This window comes from Onychostruthus taczanowskii, unplaced genomic scaffold (genome assembly GCF_017590055.1).
Source record: "Onychostruthus taczanowskii isolate IOZ18803 unplaced genomic scaffold, ASM1759005v1 scaffold6, whole genome shotgun sequence".
Lineage (NCBI taxonomy): Eukaryota > Metazoa > Chordata > Aves > Passeriformes > Passeridae > Onychostruthus > Onychostruthus taczanowskii.
Window position 1 is genome coordinate 11,120,746 of NW_024503679.1, and position 27,792 is coordinate 11,148,537.

The following is a 27,792-nucleotide window of genomic DNA, read 5'->3' on the forward strand; positions in this document are numbered from 1 at the left end:
CTTATTGGGAGCTGCCGAGCCCGCTCTGGGGACAGAGGCACGGCCCGAGACACGCAGTGCCTGGCTCTGGCACTGCTGCTCTCCTGCTTTCGGGGGTCCAGGCAGCCAGGGCTGGTCCTGGTGGGGGGCTGGAGGTGCAGGCAGCTCAGTTCTCTCTGCCTTCACGCCCCGTGCCTGCTCCTGGTGAGGGAATTGGAAGTGCCTTTTGTGCTCCCAGATGAAGGAAGGAAATGATGAATCTGACCCCATGTTCTTAGAAGGCTAGTTTATTATTTTATGATCTTTATTATATTAAAGAATACTAAACTAAACTATACTAAAGAGTACAGAAAGGATACAGACAGAAGGCTAAAGATACTAATGAAAAACCCTTGACTCTCTCCAGAGCCCCAACACAGCTCGGCCCCAGTTGGCCAATAAGTCAAAACAATTCACATGAAACCAATGAAACAATCACAATCATAAACAATCTCCAACCACATTCCAAAGCAGCAAAACACAGGAGAAGCACATGAGATAATATTGTTTTCCTTTTTCTCTGAGGCTTCTCAGCTTCCCAGGAGAAGAATCCTGAGCAATGGGATTTTTCCAGAAAATATGACTGCCACAAGTGCCCAGAATCCTTGCTGGAGGCTGGCCGAGCCCCACAGGCTCCCAGTGCAGCAATTCCCATGAACAGAGCTTTTGGGAAGTGAAATGAGCCCTCTAGGGGAGGTAACAGTGGCCTGAGAGGCAAGTCCAAGGGGAAAAACTCCCTCCCCTCAAATTCCCATCAGCTGCTCCATCTTCCTCTCTCCCCACAGCTACCGGCCCTGTCCCCTCCTGGTTGTCCCCTCAAAGCCCAGTGCTTGCCTGGTGCCACCAAAGGAGGTTTGAGAGGAGACAGAGCCCACCTGAGACTTAGCTCTCTGCAGGAAATTTTCTCTCCTGGTTGAGGAGTAAATGTGGAAAATGCATCTATGTTCAATGCAGCATGGGATTCAAAGCACTTCCCTCACAAGGGGTATCCTGAGCTAGCACAAAGGTAAATGATGCACATGACAGGGGGGTGCAGCTGTACTGAGGTGTTTTTCCTGACACTGGACATAACTGCAACATGTGGGGTTTTATTTGCAGGGTTGGAGGCAGTGAGTTGTCAGGTCCCCAGGCAGAAAGGGTGAAGGTTTCTGAGGGTGGGATTTACCAGTGAGGAAGGTGTCAATCCTAGGTGTGACATGAACCTACATCTGTCCAAGGCAGGAGCGTCATTTGATGGGGGCAGCCCCCATGGAGGTGCCTGGGACTGAATTCCCAATTTAATGGGTTGGTTCAGACAAGCTTTCCTCCACTGAGGGGCCCTAAAAGATCAAAAGAAGGCTCTGTAGGCAGTTGTTTTGTTCATGTGCTTGTTCTCTATGTTGATCCCCAAAATGAGAGATGCTAAGGAGGTTTCTTAGTTCTGTTTTGCCCTGGTTTTATAGCAGTCAGTGACGCCAGAGGCCAAGAGGACCATCCCTGCCTCCTGCTGGCATTAGCACCTCAAGACTCATTGGCAAGGTGTCTCCTCCAGGACATTTAGGCTGCTGATGCTGAAGGCAAACACAATTTCTTCTCCATTATTTCCAGCTTGATCTGCCCACTACCAAAACCCCCTAACCCTAAAAAACAATAATATAAAAATAACTATAAAAACTTGGCACAGCTCCTGGCCTTTGCTGCTCCATCCCTGATGTCTGGATGGCTCTGCAGGACGTGCAGCAGTCTGAGTCCCTAGGAATGGACAGCACTCAGGGCTTGCCTGGGGCAGGGCAGAGATGAGCAGAGACGAGAAACCATTTTTGGAGAAAATGTTTCACCCTAAACTGCAGGTTAATGCCATCTTAAAATGACAGCTGCTGCTCTGTGTAGCTCTGGCTTTGATGGTTTCCATCACTCTGCTGTTTTAAGAGACCAGAAGATTAACAGGGACTCCAGCATGTCCCACAGTGCCCCCACAGAGTGGCCTTGTGTGACTTGGCCCCTGGAAGTTGCCACTCATAGCTGGGATCCCCATCTTATAAAGGCAGGGGTGGTTTCCAATAAAAGGGAAAAAAGGGGTCTCCATCCTGGCCTGGTGAAGAAAAGCAACCAGACCCCAGTGCTGCCCTGGAGCATCCCTGGCTGTGCCTGTCCTGGGTCCATGGGTGGTCCTGCACCCACAGGATGCCCTGCATCCCTGTCCCACCACATCCCCCTGCCCATGGCAGTGCTCTTCCCTGACAGACACAGCTAATGGTACTTTATGCCCCTGGTTTTGCATTCCTAAACGAATTCCTACCCTCTGAGTAACACTAATGGGTGTTAGCTTGTCTTCCTCCTGTCTGGTGCTCAGGAACTACAGCTGTACATGCTTTTTGGTGACAGTTAATGGATGGTTAGTCGCTGTTTTACTCAAATGCATTCACGATGGAATTGCCTCTTTGTCCATTTTCTCCTCCTGTTTTGGGGCTGTCACCATAATAGCAGTAGAATTTAAAAATCCTAATGGATTCAGGAAGCCCTGGGTTATGGGAGAGAGGCCAGTGCTTGCAGAGCATTATCAGACCTCAAAGACCCCAAAACACGCAGGGATTTAACTGAGTGTTATAAGTGGTCTTCGTGCTGCTTTCATGCTTTTGAGCTTCCTAAATACATCCTGGGAAGCCGGGGCAGAGCCGGGCCCCATCCCATCCCATCCCATCCCATCCCATCCCATCCCATCCCATCCCATCCCGTGAGGGGATAATTCAGGAACCAGCAGCCCTAGGGCACCATCTAGTGAACAGCCGGGACTGCAAAAACCTGAAATGGGCAGAAATTGAGTGAAAATTGGAACTGGGGGCTCCCCGGGGGTCAGTTCAGGGGACTGGGGAGTCATGCTTTGTGCTTTCCCTCTACTCCTGTTATTTTTTAATTTTATCCATCAGGCTCCCCCAGAGAAGAGCCTTCACCACACTGCACCTTTGTGGCAGGGAGATTGGCCTGGAGCACACCACACTTGCTGCTCTGCCCTGGCCAGTGGTGCTGGAAAGATGATGGCATTATGTTTTCTTGTTTGGTAGGGAAAAAAAAAAGGGTTATTTCTAATGGTTTGTGAGGGGATGCAGGTGTTCAGGAGTGGAGTGAGGGAGGCAGCTCTGTTGTGGGGCAGGTCTGAGCTGGAGGCATGGGCTGTTCTTTCAGCTGAGGTGAAATGACCCTTTAAGAGGAAAATTTAAAAGAGCTCCAGCATTCCCCCCATTATCCCCAGGGTGAGCTGAGAGGACAAAAGGAGAGGCTGAAAGACCACAGATTTTCACAGCTTCAAGGTTCCTGAAATGATGCAGCACCTGGGGATGAAGGAAACACCACGCCGCTCTCCTGCTGCCCCCAGTGCCAGCGGGCTGAGCTGGTCCTCTCCCCACGTTGCCTTACTGGGAATTGCACACCTTGCCAGAAGAAAGCTGTCCTATAACCTGCTGCTCCCCAAGGAAGATGAGTTTCTGCAGCCCAAGAGCAATTCTCTTCTCTGATATCTATTGCCATTGTTGCCAGCCTGACTCCTGCTCGTGTCCCTGCTCCCTCTGATTGCAGGCCAGCCCGAGTCCCCCCATCCATAAGATCCGTGGTCATTTTGTGATCTGCCTTTTGAGAGGCTGTGGTTAAAGGCTTATGCTCATGCATTCAACCTCACTGTCCTTGGAGATGCTGGAGGAGAGAATCCAGGGCAGCAACAAGGAAAGGTGACATCCCCAAGCAAGACCACAGCAGTGACCAACCCCGCAGCTCCTCCTTTTCCTGGTGATGCTGGGGAACACCCCCATTCTCCTAGTGCTGCACCCCACAAATCCCTCCTGATCTAAAGGTGGCACCTTCAGCAGCTCATGGTCCCCATGACCTGCTGACATCCAGCCCCCCGTGAGTGGGGGTGAGCCATTCTGGGGGTGGCAGCCTGCACAGAGAACGGAGGGAGGTTATCCTTGGGGGCTTCTTTGTGTTCTGCTGCAGCAATCCTTGCCAAGCACCCAAAGGATTTGTGCAGCAGGCACTGAGGGGTACAGGGGTGCTCAGGTCGGGCCACCCCCCCCTGTGCAGCTGACCCTTTGCAGCCCCCCTTGGGGCCAGCTCCCTGGGGAGGACGGAGCTGCTGGCAATCGTGCCTTTCCCTCCCATATGCACACAGTCACGATGGTTAGTTAAGTGGCTTGTTTTTCATTAGGAAAAGACTGTTGCTAGGCCACCCTGTTCCCCGGCGTTGGTCGGGAAGGGGTTTTGCAGCCAATCCGGGAGGCTGTGCTGGGGTTTGCACACGCACACATCACGCACACCCCTCCTGCAGCCCAGGTGCTAAGCGGCTGCCAGATGTGCCTATTCATTTCCACATCACACCTATCCGCTTCTTCCGGCCAAGCCGCCTATTAAGGCTCCTGAGATTTTAATTTAGAGTTGGCTGAGAGTTTTCTGCCTTCTAATTTACCCTCGGGGAGTAGAGGAGAGGGGTGGGTGGGGGTGCAGGGAGCATGGGTTCTCCCTCTGCTTTGGTGTCTGGTGCAGTGCCCGAGTGAAGCCCTCTGACTGCAAACAGGGTGAATCGTCCCTCTGTGTCCCCACAGTGAGGGGACAGACTGCCTCAGCTTAGGGGCTTGCTCAGGGCTGTTATTAGGTACCAGCATTGCTCCACCCCAAGACATTCCTGGTGTGATTTTCAGGGATGTCCTGTCCAACACCAGGTGTTGGTGAGCTCCTTCTAACTCTGTGATTTGGGCTTTACGTGGCATTTCAGACGTGTGTCCCATGATAAGCAGAGCCAAAGCAAAGCAAGCCAGGGGATGATCAGGGGATGCTGCTCCCAGCAGTGCTCCCCATGTGCAAACAGCCCCTGGCAGCTGGGAGAGGAGCTGGACCGTGGTCAGGCACTTGGGATGCAGGGCAGGAGGTCAGACACATCCCTGCTCCTGGTACAGCTGCTGCTCTGCCATGGTGCAGTTCCAAGAACTCTGTGTGTCCAGAGCCCACCCAGCAGAATCCCTGGTGCATGGACAAGGGAGGGAGCGAGCCCAGGATGTGAGCAGGGTGGAGCATTTCACAGCTGCAAATCTCTCACCATGGCAGGAAAGAAACACCAAAACATGCAGGAAAAGGTGCACAATCCACTCGAGCCTCAGTTTTTGAGTGCCCCCCATGAAAACCCGCACGTAGCAGGAGGAAAGCCCAATAAAAGCAAGAGAAAGCAATGAATTGTGCCTGCTGCTCGAGGAGAAGCTGTTGCTAGACAGAAGTAAAAGCTGTCGCCATCAGCTCCCATTGGCTCAGCCCCACTCCAATGACGGCCTTATCGGTTACCTGCACTCGCAGCTGGCTGGGAAAAACTCATTTGACAATGTTTTCCCTCTGATAAAAAAGCCCAGTGCTGGATTCATGGGTTTGGGTTAATCATCGTTCAGGGGTTGTTGAGATAACAGCTGAGTTCTCTGCAGATTCCTCAATTATCACAAATTTTAGCGTAAATGGTGAGCCAGCCCAGCTCTCCTTCTCCCGCCTAAAGATGCTCAGCCTCCCAACATGAGCTCCAGCAGGCTGCTCGTGAGATGAGCCCGAGCGTGTGATGAGCTGGGGTTTGTTCAGCCATGGCAACTCGGAGCTGGCACGGAGGTGAATATTCACAAACACCTGTGAAAATCCCCATTAGCTCTGAGGGGCTGGAAATAGGGCGAGTGTTGCCACTTAGATTATTCAGAGCAAACATTGTTGGCAGGGAGCAGATTGCCACCACCTCTAATCATCCATGTGAGTCTGCTCACCAGCAGCCCTGTTTTGGGGAGCTGCAGTACACAGTGCTGGGGTTTTCCAAGCCCTTCAGATCTGATGGAAATATGGATTAACCCTCAAATTTATTTCTCACCTTCCCCAAGAGGTGGAGATCATGGCATAGAAGCAAATGTCATGCTTGCAGGGCATGACAGCACCAAAGGGCAGCTGGCCTTTGGCTGCCTGGCTGCCTCCAAATTTACCTCCAAAGCAGGGAAGCTATTTCAGCAGGAGGGTTAAATCAGTAGATGGTCAAGATTTCGGAAATGCTTTCTTTTCCTTAATTATGCCTCAGGCTGATGGCAAGGCAGGCTGAGTCACAGGCTGATAAAGCCTTCTCCAGGTTCAACACACCTGTGTCTCACATCGTCCACTACTGGGCTTAGTGCAGGGCAGTGAGAGGGGGCTGGAGGGGCAACAGGCTGTGGCTCAGCTGGACAAATAATTTGGGAGCCATGGAGTGCCCCATATAAGCTCTCCACAAACTCCTGTACACCCTGCAGGGATGTGGTTACACAGGCCAGGTTATACGGCCATGAGCAAAGCTCTGCTCTGTCCTTCCTCCAGGTCTGCTTTCCCAGGAGCAAAGACAGCACTGCTGCATCACTTTTGGAATGCCACCATCTACTGACAGTGGGATGCAGAGCTTTCACCTCTCCTACAGCTTTGCCTCCCTCCTGCTGTCCCGGGGGAGGTGGAGATGGCAGAGAGGAGGAAACAGACCTGTGCTCCTCCTGCAGCCCTCTGTGTGCCCCGTGGGGTTCAGGTCCTGCTGACATTGCACAGTTCAGCTGAGCTGCACCCTGAACTGGCACAGAGGGGGCTGCTGGCCCCATTTTACACCCTGCAGCATCAGGAACACACCTGGGACAAACTGGAAATAGCAGGATTTAAATGCCTACCACAGGGCCACATTTCCTTTCCTGTCCAGACCACGAGCTCACAGCAGAGCCCAGGTTATTATATCTGTTGAAGGAAGGCTGTGTTTGGGCCACTGTGAGGACAAAGATTTTTAGACGTGTCTGACACGTTTCAAAGCATTTCTGAGCTGTTCTTGGCTTCCTCTGCCAGGCAGGGAGGAGTTAAGACGGGAAGTGCAAGATGTGTCTGGTAATGGCACTGATGTGTGCGTCAGGTGTGTCTGCGTCACCCAGCTGCCTTGGCCGCTTCCCAAGGCTGGGGCTGAGCTCTCCTTACCTTCCCCTGGCTGCTGGGAAAAGCCTGGGACAGTCTAGCCTGGCTGATGGGGTCATGGACCCCATTCCAGTGCTGGCTGTTGTACCCACTGTGCTGCAGCAGGGTCCCCCAAGTCCCCAGGGTGCTGGCAGCTCTCCGCCACCTCCCTCTCACAGCCCAGACAGCGGGACTGTGCTCAGGGGATGCCCCCAAGGGGTACTGTTAAGGCACTTTGTGAAAAAAATAGCAATTTTCTATAACCATGGCTGTTCAGTTCCCTGGTGAATCAGGAACTCCCTGTCTCCAGCCCCAACTCCTCCCTGGTGCTCACACACCCAGCTGGGCACAATTCTGCAGCCACATGTCACCTACAGGCAGAGTCACTGCAGATGAGCAGTCCCCTGTCCCCACATTGTGACAGCAGCCCATGCCACAGCTCACAACATTCCCACAGATCTTGTTCCCAGACCCTGGGCTCTGGCTGAGCCCATCCCTGCTCCCCCTGCCTTCACAGGGGTGTCCCCAGAGCACAGGGGACAAGCCTGCACCCCAAGGAACTACCTACCCCAGCCTCTCAAAGCACCTCTTCCAGCTGCAGGTGGGTTTGAAACACTAGAGCATGGCATGGTGCTCGGGCACCTGTTTGCCAACCTCATCCCTGCCCTCTCACTCCTGGAGAACTGCCAGATCAAATCATGCAGAATATACACAAGGGGTTTAGCCAGAAGTTTTTAATTCAGAATTGGACAATCATGTGTATAATTTATTTAAAATGAAGTGCATTCTGTGCTCTTGTCCAGGCTGGACATTGATTAGACCCAGACTTTCCTCTTGAACTTCATTGTGCAGTTGGATCCCTGTAAATCTATAGGGCCTGATGGGATTCATCCAAGAATCCTCAAAGAGCTGCTGATGTCATTACAGAGCTGCTCAACTATTTTTGAGCAGTCTTAGGAATCCAGAGAGGCCCCAGCTGACTGAAAGCTGGCAAATGTTGCCCCAGTTTTGAAGGGCAAGAAGGACACTGGGAACTACAGCCTGTCAGTCTCACGTCACTGACAGCTAAAATCATGGGAAGTATTTTTCTGGGAGGTATTGAAAACCACCTGGAGCACAATGCAGTCATTGGTCACAGCCAGCATGGCTTCATCAGGGCAAAGTGCTGCTCGTGGAACCTGATTTCCTTCTACTACAGGGCTCCCACCTAGCTAATCAAGGGACACCAGGTGATGAAATCTTTTTGGACTTAAGCAAAGCTTTTGATACCATATCACAGTATCCTTCTGGACAAAATATTCAGCACACAGCTGGAGCTGAGCACTGGAACAGGCTCCCCAGGGAAGTGATCTCAGCACCAAGCATGTCTGAGTTCAAGGAGTGTTTGGATAAAGCTCTCAGGCACATGATGGGATTCTTTGGGTGTCCTGTGCAGGGCCAGGTGTTGGACTCAATGATCCTGATGGATCCCTTCCAACTCAGCATATTCTATGATTCTATAAAAGAAAGTGAGGAGAAAACTGGTTGTTTAATGGCCCAGATGGTTTTCAGCCTTTAGACATCAGCAAAACACCTCAGTCCCTGCACAGGAAAACTTGCCGCTTGGTGTCTGGGAGGACAGCCCCACAGAAGGCATGGAGGGTGCTGGCAGCCCCCACTGCATGCCCACAGAGGCTCCTCCAGGCTGACACAGGACCCTGCTCACCCCCAAGTGACAGATGAACACAGCACGGTCACGGCCCTGATTTCTGTGTGACAGCTCAAGGCTGCAGACAGCATTTCTGGGAGATTGCTTGTGTCCAGGTGTCACCGTGTCTCCATCCCTGAGCAGAGCAGTGCTGGGCACAAGCCCCAGGGGAGGGAGTCAGCAGTCACATCCACCTTTAGCAGCTGAAGGCACCACGATGGCCCAAAACACACAGAGGAGACACTTTCCCCCATCACAGGCTGCTTGCCATCAGCTCTGTGGGCCAGTACTGGTCCTGCAGGTACTGGCTGCTGTCTGCAGCAGGGTCTGTGATGGGGCTGGGGGGCCGGGGGGGCAGGCTGTGGGCCAGCTCCTTCTCCCACTGCACCTCCACCAGTCTGTACAGCTCCATGGCTGTCTGGGCGTCCTCCACCGATGAGTGTCCTTTGCAGCCCACCTGAGGAAAGGGGGAAAAGCCTCGTTAGATAAAAGGGGCAGCAAAAATCTCACAGGTCGTGTCAAATGCTTGCTTGGAAGGACATAAGTGCTGTGGGTTTTGGAGACAGCAGAGGTTTGATGTAGCCAAGGCCATACAGGTATCTTTTCTACCCTTTTGGAGGGCAAAGATCCTGTCCCTGTTTTACTGAGATACTTAATGGTCAGCTTGGGAGGTCCTTGGCTCTCCCAGCTTACTTATAGCCAGGAGCACGGGGTGAACAAGGCTCATCTCCACACAGAACACACAAGAAGGTGCGACAACCAAGCTGACCACAGAGGTCCATAGCTAACCCAAGGTTGTTTCCCATCTCAGGGCTCCTGGTGCTTACCTGGATCTTTTTATGGAGCAGGTATCTGGCCAAGTTCTTGAGGGAGACATTGGCTCTGATGGGCAGCCCTGCCCTCTTCTTCAGCGCAGGGCTCTGGCTGGTGTCTCGAGTCCTGTCTTTTGGGTGGAAGTACTTCAGGGCTTGGAAGTCATTATGGATGGCATGTCCTACCACAATCTTGTCTTTCAAGATCTTCAGGATCTGGAAGAGTCACAGAGGGTTAGACTGACACTGCAGCAAAAGAAATACCAAGCAAAAAATAAGCCATTTTGTATTAAATTCAGCTCCTTGGCTTCTAGTTCTTAGGTTCCCAGAAAGAATAACAAGCAAGCAATCCAACCCACTGCACAGCTTCAGGCTCCCACTCCTGTGTTGTGCCTCTGCCTCAGAGCAGCCTAGCACAGGCCACCAAGAATCCCAATTTGTGCCTGACATACAACACAGCGGCTTTTAGATTATTTTTTTTAATTTCTTTTTTTCCCCTGACCTCAGCCTGGGCAGCCTTGAAGGGAATTGCATTCTTCATGTGCTGCTCGGTGATGCCGCTCCAGCGCGTCCGGTAGTCCACGATGGGGAGCTCGGGCCGCACGTACTTGTCATAGATGACGTCCCCCTCGTAGTTCACCACGGAGCAGCGTGCCAGCTCGCTCAGCTTGCCCTGAGGGCCGGTGCCCACCATCTCACAGTCGATGGCCACGTACTTGCCCGGGCGCAGGACCAGGGAGGACGTCCGCACCCTGCAGGAGCTGCCTTTCCCCTGGGACAGCAGCACGGAGTGGTGCCTGGCTATGCTGTCTGGAGAGGCAGATGGAGGCAGGGACGAGGACACGGTCTGCTTGGGCTTGGGGACGTTGTCACAGCGCGGTGCCGTGGTGCCACGTTCCTCGGTGAGTTCAGCGTGCGCCTCCAGCCCCGCCTCGGGGGTCTGCCTTCGGGGGCTCAGCAGCCCCTTCTGCTCCAGCACGGCCCGGCGCGCCAGGAACCGCTGGTGCTTACGGCTCTTCTTCTTGCTGCGACCCTGCGGCGAGCTGGCACCCTTGGGGACCTGAGCGCAGCCCCCATGGGTGGCCTGCAGGGCGGGCACGGAGACCTTCGGGGCGGGCAGCAGCGCGGTCATCTGTCCTTTGCCTGGTGGCATTCCTGCTGGAGGGCGCACAGGGGGCCATGAGTGCCATGCAGGCCCCATGCTGCCCTGTCAGAAAGGACGCACAGACCCCACGGCAAAGCCCCCTGCGGGGGTGGCACAGGCAGGAGCCACGGGGCAAGGGAGGGGGAAGGGGACACGGACACACTGTCGCACCCTTTGACACACCACGCCTCTGCCCCCGCATTACCCGGTCCCACACCGCCCCAGGGCCCTGCCCACCCCCTCTCCGACCCGCAGCCCCCTGCCCACCCCACTGCCCCCTCTGTGCCCCCCGTTCCGTACTCCCTAGGGCCCTGTCTGCCCATTGCCCGGGCCCTCTCCACCTCGCTCCAGGCCCCAGCTCCCTGCCCGCCCCGTTACCCATCCGCAGACCCCTGCCGGCCGCACCCGGCCCCTGTGTCCCCGGTGTCCCCCCGGTGTCCCCCCGGTGTCCCCGCTGCTGACCGCTCCCGGCGCGGCTCACACGTGTCCGGCCCGGAAGCCGCCGCGCGCACATGCCCGGGCAAGTCCCGCCGTGGCCACACCCCCTCCTTCCCCATTGGTTGAGCCGAGCGTCTAATTTGCATACTAAGGCGGGGCTTCTGTCATCCCCGGGGGCGGGGCCGTCGCGGTTTTGGGATTTTTGGGATTTTTTTTGGGGGAGTCCCGGAGTGATACTGGGTGATGTTTCACGCGTGTCCCACCTGTGTCCCTGGCAGAAGGGGCTCTCCGTGGGGCTGGGATGCACGCTGCGGTGCCCGGCTGCACGCCCCGGAGCGCCTGGCACGGGTGCGCTTCGCTTTTCCTGGGTGTTCCCTGTGTGCGCGTCCCTTCGTCCTGCAGGTGGGCTGGAGCTCGGCAGCTTGGGGTTTGCATCCTCCGGGCTCTCCCAGGATGCTCCCCGGAGTTGTGGGGGGGCAGCTCCGGCTGGGGCATGGTTGAAGGGGGGGTTTCAGACCGGCCTCTCGTTGCTTCACTCTCAAAGCTCACAAAAGCAATGTCCGAGGTGGTCAGAAGAGGAGAAGGACCACAAGCAGCCCCAGCCACAGGCTTGTCCCCGTGTGTTCAGCATCGCTGCAGAGGCCGTGTGCCCTAGGGCAGACTGTGACTTGTTGTGGTGGGATGAGCCATACAACAACAAAATCACTAGTCTTCCACAGGGAACCAGGCACTGTGTCCATCCTCATCCCTCTGGGCCTTGCTGGGAGTGTTCCCTTTCCCTGCTACCGATGGGGCTCACAGGGATGCAGGACAAGTGTTTTCACACTCCACCGTTCTCCCTTTCCACCCCCCATTATCTTCTCTAGCCTGGTAAGAAAGGAAAGATTTAGATTGCCCTGTGACTTATTTTTTTCATATTTATTTTCTGTTTTGGTCAGTAAACCTCTTCCTTAAATCAGTTGCTCCATGTTTTGCATTTCTTTCTTCCATCCCTGCTGTTCAGCTAATTAATCTCCCTTGAATGAGAGTCATTCAAGTGTCTCACAATATCTTGCTAGGGAGTCCTCTCAGGTCTCTGTGTAAAAATTTATACTCTTTTCTGGTTATTTTGGTGAAACTGTGCATTACAGCTCTTGGAGACAGTTAATTTCATATTCCTGGGCCTCCACTGTGTTTTTCTCCCTGTAAACGAGGTGTGAGCTCACTATGAACACCCAAGTGGGAGCAAGCTTGAGCCTTGCTGTGAGGGACATGGGCTTCCATTTCTCCTCCAGCTCTGAGTGGATCAGGAGGTGGTGTCACTGCCTGCTCTTCTCCCTCACACCCTGCATTAAATGATGAAAGACTCAAGTGCCTGGCTGAGAGCTTCTCCCTGGACACATTGGTGTTCCACTCATGGTTTTGGTCACTCTTGGCTTGTCCACAACAAACCCATCCATGTTCCTTCTGCTCTTCCCAGGATGTATAGTTTGCATTCTCTTTGAGAGTGCAAAGTTTTAGCTGTACCCGCATGGCTACAAAGAAACCTCAACAGAAGAAATTATGGCATGTGGGGAGGAAGGGAAAAGCTTTTCCCTGTTTTCCAAAGTGACCAGGCTTGGGAAACCAGATAGTCCAGGATGCAAGGCAACAGTGCTATCATTTTTTCTCCCTGCCCCATATACAAAGATGGAGGTGAGAAAAAGTCAAAATATCTTTGAAAGGTGAGTGAACATAACTTTGAAAGTATGCTGTGACCTCCTGTGATCCCACTGACCCCTGGATCCTCAGCAGATGGTTCTCCCACAGTAGATATTTCTCCCTTTGGTAAGAGCCTTGTGTTGAACAGGGATGCTACTCACCTCCCCAAGGTCCTGGGGCCATGCTGGGGGTGGAGGGTTGGGCACCAGATGGTAGAAATCGCATTTCAGATGTGGCAGATGAGCTGAGATGAAGGCAGAGCGCGCCAGAGCCCGGGAGAGGTTTCTGCGGTGTTTGCACAATTTGAAATAATAACGAAATCTGTAAAACTCTGGGTAGAGCACGACTAGAATAACAGGCTAAATTTGTCAGATGAATAATTTACTAGAAGTGATTGGCCGTGCTCCAAGTGAGATGAGCACCAGGCTGGTTCCAGGCTGAGCAGCCTGGGTGTCTCTGTCCTCAGCTGGGAGCTGGTCCCTCTCCTGCTGCCTGGTCATTGCTCTGCCATTAAAGCTGGTCTCTAGACAGGATGCCTTTCCCCAGGTCGTCGCTGCCCAAGGCTGCAGGGATTCCTGCAGAGCTCCTGGAGCCCTCCAGAAGGTGTCTGCTCTTATTTTCAAGGTGCTGCTTTGCAGAGCGGAGGTGGTGGAAGTGAGTCTCTGGCTCCAGGCTTGTGCACTCACCCATCCTCTGCCTCTCTCCCTCCTCCAACCACTTCCCTGTCCTCAGGCATGGTGCAGAGCGGATGGAAGAACAGACACATCTTGACATTTGGGGTGGGAAGGGAGATGAAATCCCAGTGCTGAGAGGAGACGGTGACTGCAGCCTCAGCAAGCAATTAACGTGATCATGTTTATGAATGCGGATCAGTAATTCCAGGTAAACTCCCCAAGAGCAGTGCTGCAGGCGAACAAAGCCTCCTGCCCACCCAGGAGCCTGCCAGCAGGCCCTGCCAGTGCCAGCACATTCCTGCTGTGACTCTAAACTGCTTCATTTCCTCGTGCCAGCCTCAACATGCATTGTTTTGTCTCCTATTACCTCGATGCCAGAGCTCCTCTTTGCAGTGTTGGTTGCACCATGTCCTCCTGGACCTCTCTGTTCCCTCCCTTCCAAGGGGGATGATTGGTGGGAATGGGGTAGGGTAACTCAAGAGAAGGCAGCAAGGACCCAGCTTTGCCTCCAGGGGTGATGAGGGATCACTTCATCATCCGGGGCTCTGCAGGCTGCCTGGTGCCTCCCCATCACCCACCTGTGGTTGGGGAACCTCACCAGGGCTCCCTGAGCTGCTCCCATCACCCTGAGTAGGCTTATGGCAGAGCTGGCTTGTGGCCACCAGCATCCAGAAGATCAAACAGAAGCTGGGAAGCTCGGAAATAGTTTGGGGTAGTGACCAATTGCTGGACCTGATTTCCTTTAGAGGAAGAAGGTCTCACCATGATGGAGCACCTGGAGGTAATAATATGGAGAAAATACCAGCCCCATCCTTTGGTGCAAGGGACCATCTGGGGCAGCCAGTGCCGTGTGGCTGAGGTGTCACCAGCCAGCAGTCTGAGGCCACCAGCACGAGGGTGTCAGAACAGACAGGCACCGTGTCACCCCCTGGCCTTTGCTGTGATGGGACTGGGAGCACTGCAGCCTTCCTGGTCCATAGCAGAGGCCCAGCACAGGGAGTCCTGCAGGACCCCTCCATTGCCATGCTGAGATCCCCATCCTGAGCCCACCTGTGCAGAACCTCCAGGAGACTCTGTCCCTCCTGGCTAAGGATGGGGATGGTCTGTGTGTGAGAGCACCTGCTCAGCCATGAAAACTATTCAGTGATGTAAAGCTGTGCTTGGAAGGCAGAAAACCTTTCCCTCAGAGCATCAAGAACCTCTCTATTCCTCTGACACTCCTCCAACACTCCATGGGAATTGCCTGTATCCCTCCAGCATGGACAGATCTCCTCTTCAGTCATGTCCTGGGGGGTATCAGTGCTCCAGGAATGCTGCTGGGGATAAGGAGGGATGGATGCTCCCAGAGCAGGAGGTGAGGGAGGATGATGCTGCCATCCATCTCCCCCCTCACTCCCCATTTTCTGGCTCACCCCCAGGAGAGCAGTGAGCAATTATGGTCCACGCGGAAGCTTCATTATTGCCCTGTCGTGGCCTCGTTTGATGAGATGTTTTATTGCCAAACTTATTAAAAGTGAAACGTGCGGTTTCTGCGCAGCAATTTCCTGTCTGCCGCGATAAGCCGGGCTCTGCCCGCTGTGTAATAAACAGTTATTTTTATGTACAGCTCTGGCTGGGGTGACAAGGAAGGGAGAGGGCCTGGCTCGTGTTAATTGCGATGGTTAATGGGATCTATACTGGGAGCTACGTGTGAGGAGGTGCGTGCCCTTCCCCTGCCACGTTCTGTGGCAGAGGTGCTCTCCAGCAGTTTTGTGCTCTGGGTGTTGGCAGTGGGGACTGTGCAGGGTCTCCTCCCCACAGTGCATGGGAACAAGAAGGATTAGTCTGAAAGCTCCTCACCTGCCTCCTCTCAGTCCTTGGTCACAGCCTGAGCAAATGAGGGACCTGCTGTGCACCCCCCAGGTGTGAGACTCCATCCCCTGCAAGGGCTGCGCCTCAGCTCCACGGATTCCACCCCTGCAGGAGGCTGGAGGGAGCTCCAAAACCTGGGAGCTTCACTTCATCTTCCCCAGATCCTCCCATCTGCCCAAGAACCTCTCTGTCTGCAGCGGCATTTTACAGGTGATGCTGGTGGCCAAAGCATCACCGTGGAGCATCATGTCACCTCCCACTGTCCCTCCTTGGCAGCAGACAGGTGCTGGAGAGGAGACAGTAAATTCAACAGGCACACTAATGCCACAGAAAACATGTGTCACTGCTGAGCTTGGAGCAGCAAAACTGATAAATATCAGCAAAGCTGATAAATATCGTTTCATTTTGTCAGAAACAAAGTGTCCTCATTAGGTGTGCGGTCTGTTTTTTTGTTTAATTACATCTTTTAAATACATTTTGAAAGGAAGCAGCTTTTTAAAATGCAAGGTGTCAGAACTGCATTTACAAAAATCCTGATTGCCTTTTTTTTTATTTTCCAGACCTGGCCAAAGCTATTAGTTCAACTCAAGCTGAAAGTGCATAACTTTCCCCAATAAACAATTTGTCAGAAAAATTCCTCCTGGCTCTGGGAGATCTGTTTGTTATTTGTCAGCAGTCAAAACCCTGTTGGGTATTTCCCATCTGACTTCTTTTCTTAACAGCATCTTTATTGGTCTGGGAATTAACAGCTGAAGATGTGATACTTGCTATTCATTGCAGTCATCCTAAATGCCACTCATCTCATCAGGCCACGGCTCCACAAAGCAAAAGCCCCTCTCCTTTTCTTCAATGCACCATTTTTGGGTAACCATGGGGCTTTTCATCCCAAATTTCCTCCCTTCATCCTCCTGATCCTGCAGTGTGCAATGGTATCCCCAGGCTTGGACTCACATCCCTATCTCCTGCATCCATCCCCATCCCTGCTGCCCATCTCAGCCTCTTGCTGGGCAAACTCCCTCCACTGCCAGCTCAGACCCTCATTAATTTGTATTGCAGCGTGTGTTGCGGGCTGACGTGTAATTAGAGCTCCTGAAGCCTGTCTCATGCTGTAATTGCCATGACAGGGGCCACAGCATATCCGCTTGTTAATTAGTAAACCACAATATCCCGGGGGCTCATTGAGAGCCGCCTTAATTGTATTTCAGCTGGAACAGAGGGATAATTACCCTTTGCTAGCACTGCCACTTTTAAATTCTTAAAAAAAAAAAAAAAAAAAAAAAAAAAAAAAAAAAAAAAAAAAAAAAAAAAAAAAAAAAAAAAAAAAAAAAAAAAAAAAAAAAAAAAAAAGAAAGAAAAGAAAGGAAAACCCAAATCGAGCTCCTCTGCTGCTTCCCTCCCTTGGCTGCCCAGGGACCTGGTTTCATCCCCAGTCTGAAGGGGAAGGGCTGTGGAGCTCAGCAGTGTGGGAAAAGGATGCCAAGAGATTTGCTTGGGGACACACTCAAACTGGTGGTGACAGAGCTGCCCCTGCTCCGAGGGTAATGCTGTGTCCCTGCACATGGGACTCCGCTGGGAACCCGATTTGTGGATGCAGGCTGGCTTGCTGGGTGTACTGTTTGATAGGAATCCCATCCTGGGCAGTGAGCAGTGCCCTGGCATTACCACCAGGCACCTCCACTGGCTTGGAGGAACAGGAGTGAGCCGAAGTCTCCCTCCTAACCTCCCATCAGACAGAGGGGTCTGAATTCCCCTTGGAATGGGATTGGGAGCTGCTGCAGGGGAGGCTGTGGACCTTGCAGGGGTCAGTGTAACAAGTGTACGTTGCTGCCAAGTGTGTGTTTGTATTCCACACCCCCAACACTCTTAGGGTAACAGCAGGACCTCAGTGTGCTCAGTGATGGAAGTCTCTTCTCCTACAAACCCTGCAGCAGTGTGGGATCAGCCTGCTTGGCTTTAATGGACCCCAGAGGTGAATCACCTCCCCTCTCGATTCCTGTCTTGTCAAATTTCACCTCACTGGGCAACTGGGAGTCTTCTGGCACCTGGTTAAAGCTTTTTGTTCCCCAGGAAGGATGTCCCTGCGCAGTATGTGTGTGTCTGTGTCTCCTGTAGCAGTCGGGGGGGACCATGGAGCTTTGGTGAGAGATGGAGGTGCTGAGGTGCAGCATCACCCTTCTGTGGGCACCACAGGCTCCAGAGCACCTCTTCAGAGGAGCTGCTGTGTGGTCAAAGACTTTTGGGGGAAGTTAAGCTGGGAAGAGAACCTGACCTGTGACATCCACCCCTTTTCCTGTGCTCCTTCCTGAACCAACACAAAGAGCTCAGCCACCATCAGCCCTGCCGATGTCTCCTGCTGTTCAAAAGATCGTATAATGGACAACTGGCCTTTGGTTTGTGAATTGGCATAAATAACAGTCCTGGCTCTCTCCTGGGAAGCTGCATGGAGGTCAGCCTTGAAGAAAAGATCAGTATAGCGGCTCCAAGCATTAGTAAAAAGACATAAGCGAGGCAAAGAGCCTTGAACATAATTACAGCTTAAGAGCTGTGATGGGAACTCAATGACCTGAAGCCATCTCCTGGACTTGAGTGCAATCAACAGATTGACACTGCTGGGTCCTGAAGGCTGGTTTTTGGAAGCCATGCACCAGGGTTGAATGCCAGAGCAGGCAGCGAAGCAGCACAGGTGCCCGTTCCAAAGAGCAGAGCTAGAAAAGGGTCTCAAATGCCATGGAGGAACCAGATGGAGGCAACCACTGGAACGCTCTGCACGTAATTGAGGGCACCTTCAAGGGTGAGCACAGGGTGGCTGCCCACCTCCAGGATGCTCTCCACTGCTGCCATGCAAGTGACTGTCATTACAGCTGGGGATGGAGTTTATAGTTGAGTAACCACAACAACTTTGCACAAATTAAACAACATACTGTGGGTTAATTAGATTTCTTACCGCTGCCTCCATTAACCTAGCCCTGTCATCTGCTGTCAGAGGCCCTTCAAAATTCATATTCCAGGCATTATCACTGGGAGATGTGGATGGCTAAGTCTCTCCCCAGGCAACCTTACCAGTGTGGACATGGGTAGCACATGCCACCTTCTCTTCTTGGAAATCCCTTGGTGCAGCAGTTTGGACCAAGTAGAAAGGTAGCTGTCCTCCAGGAGTGCAGATGCTGGGCTGGATATCCCAGCTGGCATTTACCACCTCAGATGATCCTTAAGAAAAATAGGTGTTTTTGCAGCAGTCTGTCTCTTATTATCCACAGGGTGCCGTGTGAATGCAAATAAACAAATGAGACCCCTTCAACAACATCTGAGAATGTGGCTCCATATTTTTAAGCCAATTTCCTTAGACTGTGTCAGGGCCTGTTTTGTGTTTGCCAGACAATTATGTGGCTAATGAGGACAGGCACGGTTACATCAGGCGGGATTAGGAGGAATAAGGCATCAAATGTTGCAGTGCTTAAGACAAGTGCTAACTAATGGGGGCTTGGAGGGCACGTCCTGTGGGTAGGTGGTTCCTCACAGGAGTTCTGGTTCTGTTTGGAAGGAGATGGAGCAGGCAGTAGGCAGGCTGGCCAGAAGATGAGGAAGCTGCCTGGTCCCTGCATGGTGGCTGTGCCCATGGGAAATGAGAAGGTTGGAATATTTGGGGAAAGTAGCAACAGGCAGTTGACCCTCAGTTTGTCCCATGAAGGCAGGGACAGACAGGAGTGTTCTGATGGAGAAGGAGGCACCAGCCAAGACCACCCCATAAGTGCAGCAAAAGGAGATCAAAAGCAATGGGGAAGCTGAACCTCACCACTGAGATCACCAAGAAATTGGTATTTTAGCTGAAACCTTCCCATCCTGACTCACTGACAATCAGCACAGCACAGTGCAGTATTTCTGCAGGGCTGTGGATATATTCCACCCCCTGAAGAGGGTGAGGAAGGAAACCAGGGATGATACCTGGTGCTGCAGTGGGACCCCACTCCCTGAGTGACATGGGGACATGTGCACAGCCAGCTGTGACTTTCAGATGCCTCCTCCCAGCCACCTCTCTGCCAGCTCCTCTTCTGCCTGTCTGCCACCACAATCTCCCATCAATCAATGAACCAGAATTTCGCTTGAGTGCTGTCTGGCTGTGCCACTGCTCCCAGCAGGTGCCCTTGGTCATGTTCAGTGAATTCCTACAACTGCAGCACCCTGGGAGCCCAGGGGGGATTTGTTTATTCCTCTTTGGACTCTCCTCCTCCTGAACTCTCATCCCACATTTCAGCTGCATCTTCTACAAAAACCTCTCAGCTAAAGTGAACAAGGACAGAGGGATGAAGTGAACCTGCAGAGGGATGGATGCACAGCCACAACAGTGACAGAAGTGCCTCCACATGTCCATCTGAAGACCTGAGCAGGAGCCTGTCCAGACCCAACAACCTCAAGATGTCAACCACCTTTGGACCACATTTCTGTGCCAACCCTCTGATGCACCCTCTGTTGGATCCCATCACAGCAAGGCACAGACCTGAGCACCTCATCCCCAGATTCATCTCCCTCTCTTGTCAGAGCCAACAGGGAGCTTAATCTCAGAGCCCAGTGGCTCACCAAGTCACCTGAACTGAGGGGCCTAGGAGAAGCACACACAGCACATGGAGACACCCTAAACCCTCTTGCTGACTCTGCTCTGTGTCCAATCCCAGAGCCTCAGCCCAGTCCCAAGCTGTTATCCCAAAAGGCAGGCCCCAGCACCCCAAGGACCCCTTCCCTGTCCCTGCAGTGGCCACCCCACCTGTACCTGCCACCTGCCTTCCTGGAAGAAGATGGCACATGTGCTGAAGAGCTTCCCTTGAGCACAGCCACTGGATTGCTCTCCAGGTGACTAATTTACACCCTAATTGGTGTGGAAATGAATGCCAGAAAGCGCTGGAATACCGAGAAGTGAAGCTCTCCATCTTGGTTTCCTTCAGGGAAATGGTCTTAATTAAGTGTCTTGCAAACAGAGATAATTCCCAGCTACGTGTTGAAACAGGAGCTGGGGTGGAGGGTGCATCTTCTCCTTGCTGGGTCTGCTTGGCCATTGCACACCTGTGGATTCCTCAGACCTCTGTTTCTCCAGGGCTCAGCCAGCCCTGCCTGGACCTGCAGGACATTCCCATGGCTTTTGCACCTCCACTAGTGTTCCTTAGCCACAAAAGCACCTTCCCATTTTACCAGCCCATCCTGTACTGACTCCAGAGGGGTCGACACCATCCCTATGACTTCCACCAGTATTTATATTATGATTGTTCAAGCTTCATGTCACTCATTAACCAACCTTGAGCTTTCCACTGGGGCTCTTTCTGTGTGAATTGACTCTGGACAAGCAATTCCATCCCCACTCCCCATGGTGGGTAGTCCCAACCATCCCACACATCTGGCAGCCCTTCAAGCCCTGCCAATGGGAACATGCCAGGAGGGGTTGCACATACCAAGCAAACTGGAGTGGCCTCATGTTGCTTTGCTGGGCATGCTGGAGCCCATGGAAATGTGCCAGCACCATGGGAGACACCCAGCAAGCCCTGGCACAGGTGGGAAGGGGACTCTGGAGATGCAGACTGCCATGGAGAGCTGCTGGACCTGGCACTGCTGCCTTCAGAGCATGGCTGGCACTGAGATGCCCCAGCCCCTTCCTCTTCCCCATGGCCTCGCTGTGCACAGCTGTTCCCTTAGAAATAGCTGTTGCCATGGTTTTCCCAAAGAAAACACATCCCCCCCCCTTCCCCACCACCACTCCCCACCGCCTTAACCTTGTGACAGCAGTGATGACGCGGCTCCCTAAGAAAGGCCACTTCACGTAACTATGGTAACAATTAGCTTTCTCTTGGTTTTACCTCGGGGGTGATGCTGGGGAGAAGGACCCAGAGCTGCTCTCCTGCAGCAGGTGCTTCCCCTGGCCTTGCACCCAGAGCCAGGGCTGGCAAGTGCCTGCTCATTGCTGCAGCATCCCAGGCAGGTTCATCACTCGGACACAGGGGTGTCTGCAGTCTGCCTTTATCTCTGGTGCTGGGGACAATCCCTCTGTAGCTGGATGCACCCTGGGACCCTACAGGAGCCCTAAAAATCTCAGCAAGGCTGTGCTGGCCTCCAGCAGTAGCTGGTGCAGGGAGATGGTGGGGAGCACCTCCCAAGGCACGGGAATGGTGGGAGCATCTGCATTGCCTGGGCTCACTCTAAAAGCGTGGGGAAAAGAAGGGTGGGAGGCAGCCGGTTGTGCTGGAGAGGATTGGGAGCCAGCTGGGATTTTGGGGCTGGGAGCATGGCAGGGGCATCCACAGCCTGAATGAGAGGTCTGCAATGGTGCCTCTGCTCCCGGCAGCGGGAGGGTAAACACGGTGCAAAGCCGCTCCTTAGGTACATACGAGTCACAGCTGTCGACTGCAGCAACTAAAATAAGCATTTTCCTGCTTTTTATTCCTCTGAGCCCAGCAGAGCCCACTCAGCACCAGGAGAGGAGCTGGAGTCTATTCTTAGCTCTGCAGGGAAGGGAGCAGGAGTCCCTGCGCTGCTGTCGTGCAGGGTTGGGGACTGCCACGTCCCATCCCCTCGTGGTCCCCAGGTGCCTGGCCTGACCCCAGTGTGGCATCGAGGCAGGAAGGGATGTCCCAACAGGGACAAAGTCCTACTTTTTAGCCAAAGAGGAGTAGGGAAGACAGTGGGAGGGAGGGAAGCCCCAGCACCTCCCTCAGCATCACTGCAGGATTTGGCATCCCTGAAGGAGAGGCTGCAATGCAGGTAGCTCTGGAAGGAGTCCCTCCTCTTGCAAAGCTGATTTTCTGCCTGGGCATGGGGAGAGTGGGGGGCCCCAAGTCACAGCTCCTGCTGCCTCCAGGATGGGAGTTTTAAGAGGAGTTGAGGAGTCTGAGCTGAGAGTCACCCATTGGCCTGTGCTGTGCCAGGGTCAGACTTGCTTTGCCCAGCCCTAGCCATGAGATCCTGGTAGTGCCCACCCCAACACTTCCCACCCCAGTATTTCCCACTGTTTTCTGGCTGCAGATCATGGTGGCTGGGGGTAAGGGAGCCACTGGCCACCAGCACCACACCATCCCCACATTGCACTGTGGGTCCTGCTTCAAAATGTGGGGGGATTTGGGGTGACCTCCAAACCAGCCCCTGCAGGAGCAGCAGGCACAGTGCAGGGAGGAAAGCGCCCATACTGGGCACACTGTGGCCAGTCCAGCACTCGGCTCTGCTCTCCATCCAGCTCCATGAGGATCAGGGTAGGATGGGGGGCAGGCAGGGATACAGCTGTGCATGGGGGGCCATGGGGAAGATGCCCCAGCTCCATAGCAACAGGTACTCTCCACGTAATGGAGTCCTTTCCGCTCGGCCTCCGCAGCCGCCAGCCTTATTCACATGGCCATAAATAATTCAATTTTCTCATTCACACACATGAATGCTGCGGGCCGGGACTCCGGGTGCGCTCAGCCTCCATCTGTCCGGGGGGGAAGGGGGAGGAAGGGCCTGATAATAGACTCCAGCATTTGTTTAACATGGATGAGTGTGGCCAGATGGCCTGGGGACAGGAGGAGGGATGGAGAGGTGGGAGGTGCTGCTGGCACCCCGAGCCTCCCCTGGATGAGAAGGGGAGGATTGTTGTGGGGATGACCTGTGGCACCTCAAAATCAACTCTGGGACTTCCAAACCAGCCTTGGAGTTGTGGACTTTTGGGTTGAGAGTGGCTTAGGCAAGCTCAGGCAGATCTTCCTCTCACTGTGCCTTTGTTGCATTTCCAACAGGGAAGAAGTGCTGTGCTGAGGATTGCCCTGATCCCTGGTCAGACTGGGAGCAGGGGCATCAACCCATCACTGAGATAATTTAGCAGGTGATGGTGAAGGGGAAGGGGCAAGGGATGCTGCCAGTCACCATCCTGTCCCACACTGCCAGACAAGGGCCAGCAGTCCCCAAAATAACACCAGAGAATAACAGCCGCAGTGATGGAGACACGTGGCCACTTGCTGGTGCAATTAGCAGGCTCTGGGCCATCCCCTGGCAGAGGGACAGCAGGTCTGGCAGGAGAACACAAGGGAATTAGCAGGGTTAAGAGGCTGTGCTGGAAAAGCCTCGGTGCCAAGGAGCCAGTGTCTGCTGCTTGCACAAGCTGAGCCAGGTTGGGAGGTGAGGGATGTTGGCTACTCCCTGGTGGCAACAGTTCCTCACCTTTCCTCCCTGTGGCTTGGGCAGAGTTCAGCCTAAAGCATGCCAAGGGTTTGATGAAAGCTGGCACCTTCATCCCCGCTCTGTGTTTGACCAGCGGGACACACACTGTGTTTGTCACTCCAGCACACAGCGACATCCTGAGCTTTGGGTGGGCTCAGACCCTGACAGGGAACACAGACCAGCGAGAAACCTCGAAGGTGGAATGGGTCACTTCATCCTAACTCTCTCTCCCATGCCCAAAGGGTTGGGCTGAGCAAGGTCCCAGCTTCATTCCCCACCCAGAAAAATCCCTGTTGGAGATCCCATCCTTGTTTAAGACCCTGGCAAACAGACATTTAGCTTCAACCTCCTGCACCATCTCCAGCTGAAGCTTACAAAGCTGGCTGAGGGAATTTGGATGATGCCAGAAGGAGGGTCAAGAAAGAAGCCCGCGCTCCGGCAGCGATATCCATCAGCAGCAGCGTTGGAAGAGTTTTCCCTGAGGGAATGGGGGAGGTGGAAGCGCTTGCCGGGGGGAGCTGGGAGCGTAACCAGCTCATGTGCTGGCATTCCCCCGTTCCGCGACGTATTGGGGTAGGACACGTGTGTGTATGTGTATATTTGGGTGCCCTCGCACACAGGCAAGAGTTCCCTCCTGGTTACATGCTGCTCTCGCAGGATTTTGAAGCAGTAAAAGAGCGTTGGCTGCATGGCACATCCCTGGATCATCGGGCACAGCCGGCAGCTACTCCACAACTCCTCCCGTGCGTCGTACAACCCCCGCCCGCTCCGTGTGCTCATCGGCGTGAACCAGACCCCCCGCCCCGAGCCTCTTCAGTTCTGCTTGCACCTTTTAGAGACACTGGAACAACAGACAGCCCTCACAAACCCATCTAATATTAAATTAGCTCCTGCTTTCCGTGGCTGCTGCTCCAGCAGCCCCTGCCCACACAACCTGCAGGAAGGGGGTGAGCCTGACCTTGGGAGCCAGCCCCCCAACAGCTCTCTGCTACAGACCCTGCACCGAGCATCCTCCAGGGAGCTGCCCACAGAGCAGCAGGCTCAGCTTCCCCAGAGCTCTCCAAAGGCAGGGGGGTGCACCCAGGGCTGCCCTGTGCCACACTGGGGTGCTGAGCACAGCCACAGCTCCCCTGTGGCTGTGCACCCATGTCAGCAGGGGGGACAGAAGTGACAGAACATCACAGTGGGCTGTGGGTGTTCCCCCCAAATCTCCCAGAACATGTGCCAAGAGGTCCAGGCTGTGTCCCTGCACTTCTGCTGCTGCCAGGTGGGCAAATGCCAAGACCTCCCAGGCAGAAATTTCCACCTGTCAGACAATTCATATTTTGCTTCTTCCACCCAAAAACCAGGCCCAGCCTGAGCCCTCTGCATCTTTTGAGGGATGGATGGCAGAAACACGCCACTGCTTATTCCTTCAGCTCCCAGCAGGAGCAGGACATGGACAGCCTGGCTCCAGCGGGATTCCAGGGGCAGCTGCATCACTGGACTTGCTCAGGTCCTCAAGGATGGACCACAGAGTCACTGGAGCATGGATCACTTCCCCTCCTGCCCCATGTCCACAGGAAGGCTGCAGAAGCAGCTTGCTGTGGGCTTTGTCCTGGTTGTTTTTCTCCCATCACAGCCACCCCTGTGGGACCAGTGGCCCTGTAGCTGCTGGGGGTCCATGCAGGCTCCAGTGGATCTGGATCTGCAGGCAGCTGTGGGTTTGGAAAGACCTTCCAGGACTGCTTGGTGGGAGCTACTGAGGAGTTTGGTGACTTGCAGGGTCACCAGTGGAGTATGTCCGGTGGGAAGGCTTCCTCTCTCTGGGAATACACACACCAATCCCTGCATGCACATCTCCACCCTGATCTTTTCCAAACCTCTCACAGGTCCCAGACCCTATTTCTACCTTGTTCACTGCCTGCACATCCAAGTGACACCAAACAGAGGCACTTACCTGCTGCTTGCCCCATTGGAACTGGAAGGACAGTGGGACAAAGCCCTTAGGACAGGGCAGAGTTGGTCCTTCTTCCCCCACCAGCTCCTCTCCTTCTCTTGCCTGCTCCCTCAGCATGCACTGTGGCTCCTGGCATCACCCAGGGCCCCTCAGGGCTTGGCCATGGTGGATTTTGGGTGCACGGCATGGCACCAGCTCTCAGCATCCCCTTGATGAGGACCACAGCAGGGACAAGGTTTATTCCAGGGAGTTGGCATAGAAGGAAGGCAGATGCCCAGTGGTGGGCATCTTCTGAGGAGGTCTGGGAATGCCGGCTGGCAAGGGATGAAGATGCTGCAGAACCCCACACCTCCCAGGCAGGAGCATCCCAGCTCCTTCACGCAGGGAGGGACCTGCCACCTCGGGGGGTTTGTTGTCCCAGGGGTGGTTCTCTTGTTCTGTCCCAGCTGGGGGCACCCATCCAGGCTTTGGATTCCCAGGGGTCCCTTCAGGCTGCAGCCCCGAATACTGCCAGCGGCATTTGGGGCTGCAGCCCACCGGGGTCCCCAGTGGGACGGGGGGGCACGGAGCGCAGCCTTACCTTGGAAGGAGCCGCTACAGGGAAGGGATACGGGACCCAGCTCGGGACGCCCCGGTCCCGGGAGAGCTGCAGTGGTGGAGGCAGGGGATGCAGGGATGAGGTGACACGGGCGGGATGGGATGCGCTGGGTGGGTGGATGGATGGTTTGGGGGCTGCAGGTTTCCCCGCTCTCAGGTGCGGAGACAATAGCCAGGGCTCCTGTTGCAGCTGCAGACTGTCTCTTTAAACCCCTCATCAGCCCACAGGTGGCCCTGTCACCACCGTGGTCATCCATGACGTCATCGGGAGGGAGGGAAGGGGAGGAGGAGGAGGAGGAGGGGGGAGAAACGCGATCCCCCTCCACAGCAAAAGTCCCCGAGCGCCCATGGCAACAGATTGCAAATGTCACTGCGCATCACCGGGAGGAGGCTGCCGGGCTGCCCCCCACGGGCGGCACGGCGGGGGGACGGGGCTGTCACGCCATGGGTGGCACGGGGGACACGGGGCTGTCAGCCCCGCGGATGGCACGGGGGTGGGCAGAGCCGTCACCCTGCCATGGGTGTGTTGTAGGGGACAGAGTTGTCACCCCGCGGTGGCACGGCGGGGACAGGATGGTTCTCCCGTGGCTGGTGCATGGGTGGGGACAGGGCTGTCACCCGCACGGGTTAAGCAGAGAGGCAGCTCCAGCTCGCACCACGGGGTGTGGAGCCCTCGGGGGTCTCCCCAGCCCGGACACTGCAGGAGGGATGATGCTGTGTTCTGCCCAGGAGGTGCTGTCACGGCTTGTCCCCATGTCCCCTGTGATCCTGATCCCTGATCCCTGCAGTGGCAGCCACCCCCAGCCATCCCGTGGGCACCCCGAGAGGAGCAGGCACCCCAGTGAGCCCCATCTCCGGCCCCTCTGGTCCTGCCTGTGCTCTGCCCCTACAAGGGGCTCTTTTGCAAAAGCCAGGAAAATTTTGGAGGGTGTTTAAAGCAGATTTTGGCTTCAAGCAGAGACAACTGGTGTTGTGGCGCAAGAAAAGGGGGCTCAGCCCTGAACCCACAGGCCCCAGACTGGATGTCGACCACATCCCAGTGGTGGTGATTCCATTAACAGCCTCTAAAATTTGTCCAGTTCCACTCCAAAATGAGCCTCTGACACCAGTTAAATCTAGAGCAAGGGACATTTTGGTGACAAAGAAAGATTTTGGAGCTGTGAAGGTCCACCAGTGCTCCATCCTGCAAACTTGGCTTTGATGGAGCCTCATCCCAGAGAGACCTACCCAGCGTGGGGAGAGGGGGGCTCAAGTCCTGGCTGTGCTGGACAGGACCCGTTCATCCCTTTATGAAAATGTGCAAATGTGAACATGAATCCCCCTGCAATGGGAGCCCCAAACTCTGCAAATGTGAATAAAGTCACTCCTCAGGTGTGGGGAAGAATCAAATATTTAATTACACCCTTGTGTTTTTGGAGAGATGAGATACACCCAATGACTCCCTCTGTTTCCTTTGGTCTTTTCTCACACCAACAAGAGTTTTCCCCCAGCTGGTTTCAGTAATGATCTTTAGGATGCTTCACCCTATAAAGGACTCCATGGAGGCAGCCAGTTCCCACAGAACAGCCTCACTTATCCCTGCATACCCTGGGGTTTGGGGAGCACCTCAGGGCTGCAGCATTCCTTCCCCACATCAGGATCCTGTGCAAACTTCATAATCTTATTTTACATATTAAGAAAAATAAAAAAATAGGGGTCATTTTCTTTTCCCCTGCCCTCAGCTCGATGAAGAAGTCAACAGCCACCAAGCCCAGTGGCCATGAGAGGGGGTTGGCTCAGGACCTGGAGGGTTTTCTTCCTCCACAAGCATCCCTGTGAGGTCCACATTTTCCCACAGGGATTTCATG

General features: G+C 54.2%; 1 protein-coding gene across 5 annotated transcripts; it reads right to left on the bottom strand.

Moving 5' to 3' along the window:
• Positions 1 to 7,676: 7,676 nt before the first annotated feature.
• On the bottom strand, positions 7,677 to 11,127 carry AEN (apoptosis enhancing nuclease). Of its 5 annotated transcripts, none has more exons than XM_041418964.1 (4): positions 11,063 to 11,127; positions 9,959 to 10,614; positions 9,472 to 9,672; positions 7,677 to 9,101 (listed from the first exon to the last, which is right to left on the bottom strand). In XM_041418964.1, the coding sequence occupies exons 1-4, from the start codon at positions 11,112 to 11,114 to the stop codon at positions 8,898 to 8,900; spliced, it is 1,113 nt and encodes a 370-aa protein (XP_041274898.1). In that variant the 5' UTR covers positions 11,115 to 11,127; the 3' UTR covers positions 7,677 to 8,897. The 5 variants fall into 5 exon arrangements, with proteins under 5 accessions (XP_041274898.1, XP_041274899.1, XP_041274901.1 ...); XM_041418965.1 differs by having other exon boundaries at positions 9,959 to 10,611; positions 11,063 to 11,115; XM_041418967.1 differs by lacking the exon at positions 11,063 to 11,127 and adding an exon at positions 10,991 to 11,034 and having other exon boundaries at positions 9,959 to 10,611.
• Positions 11,128 to 27,792: the final 16,665 nt, after the last annotated feature.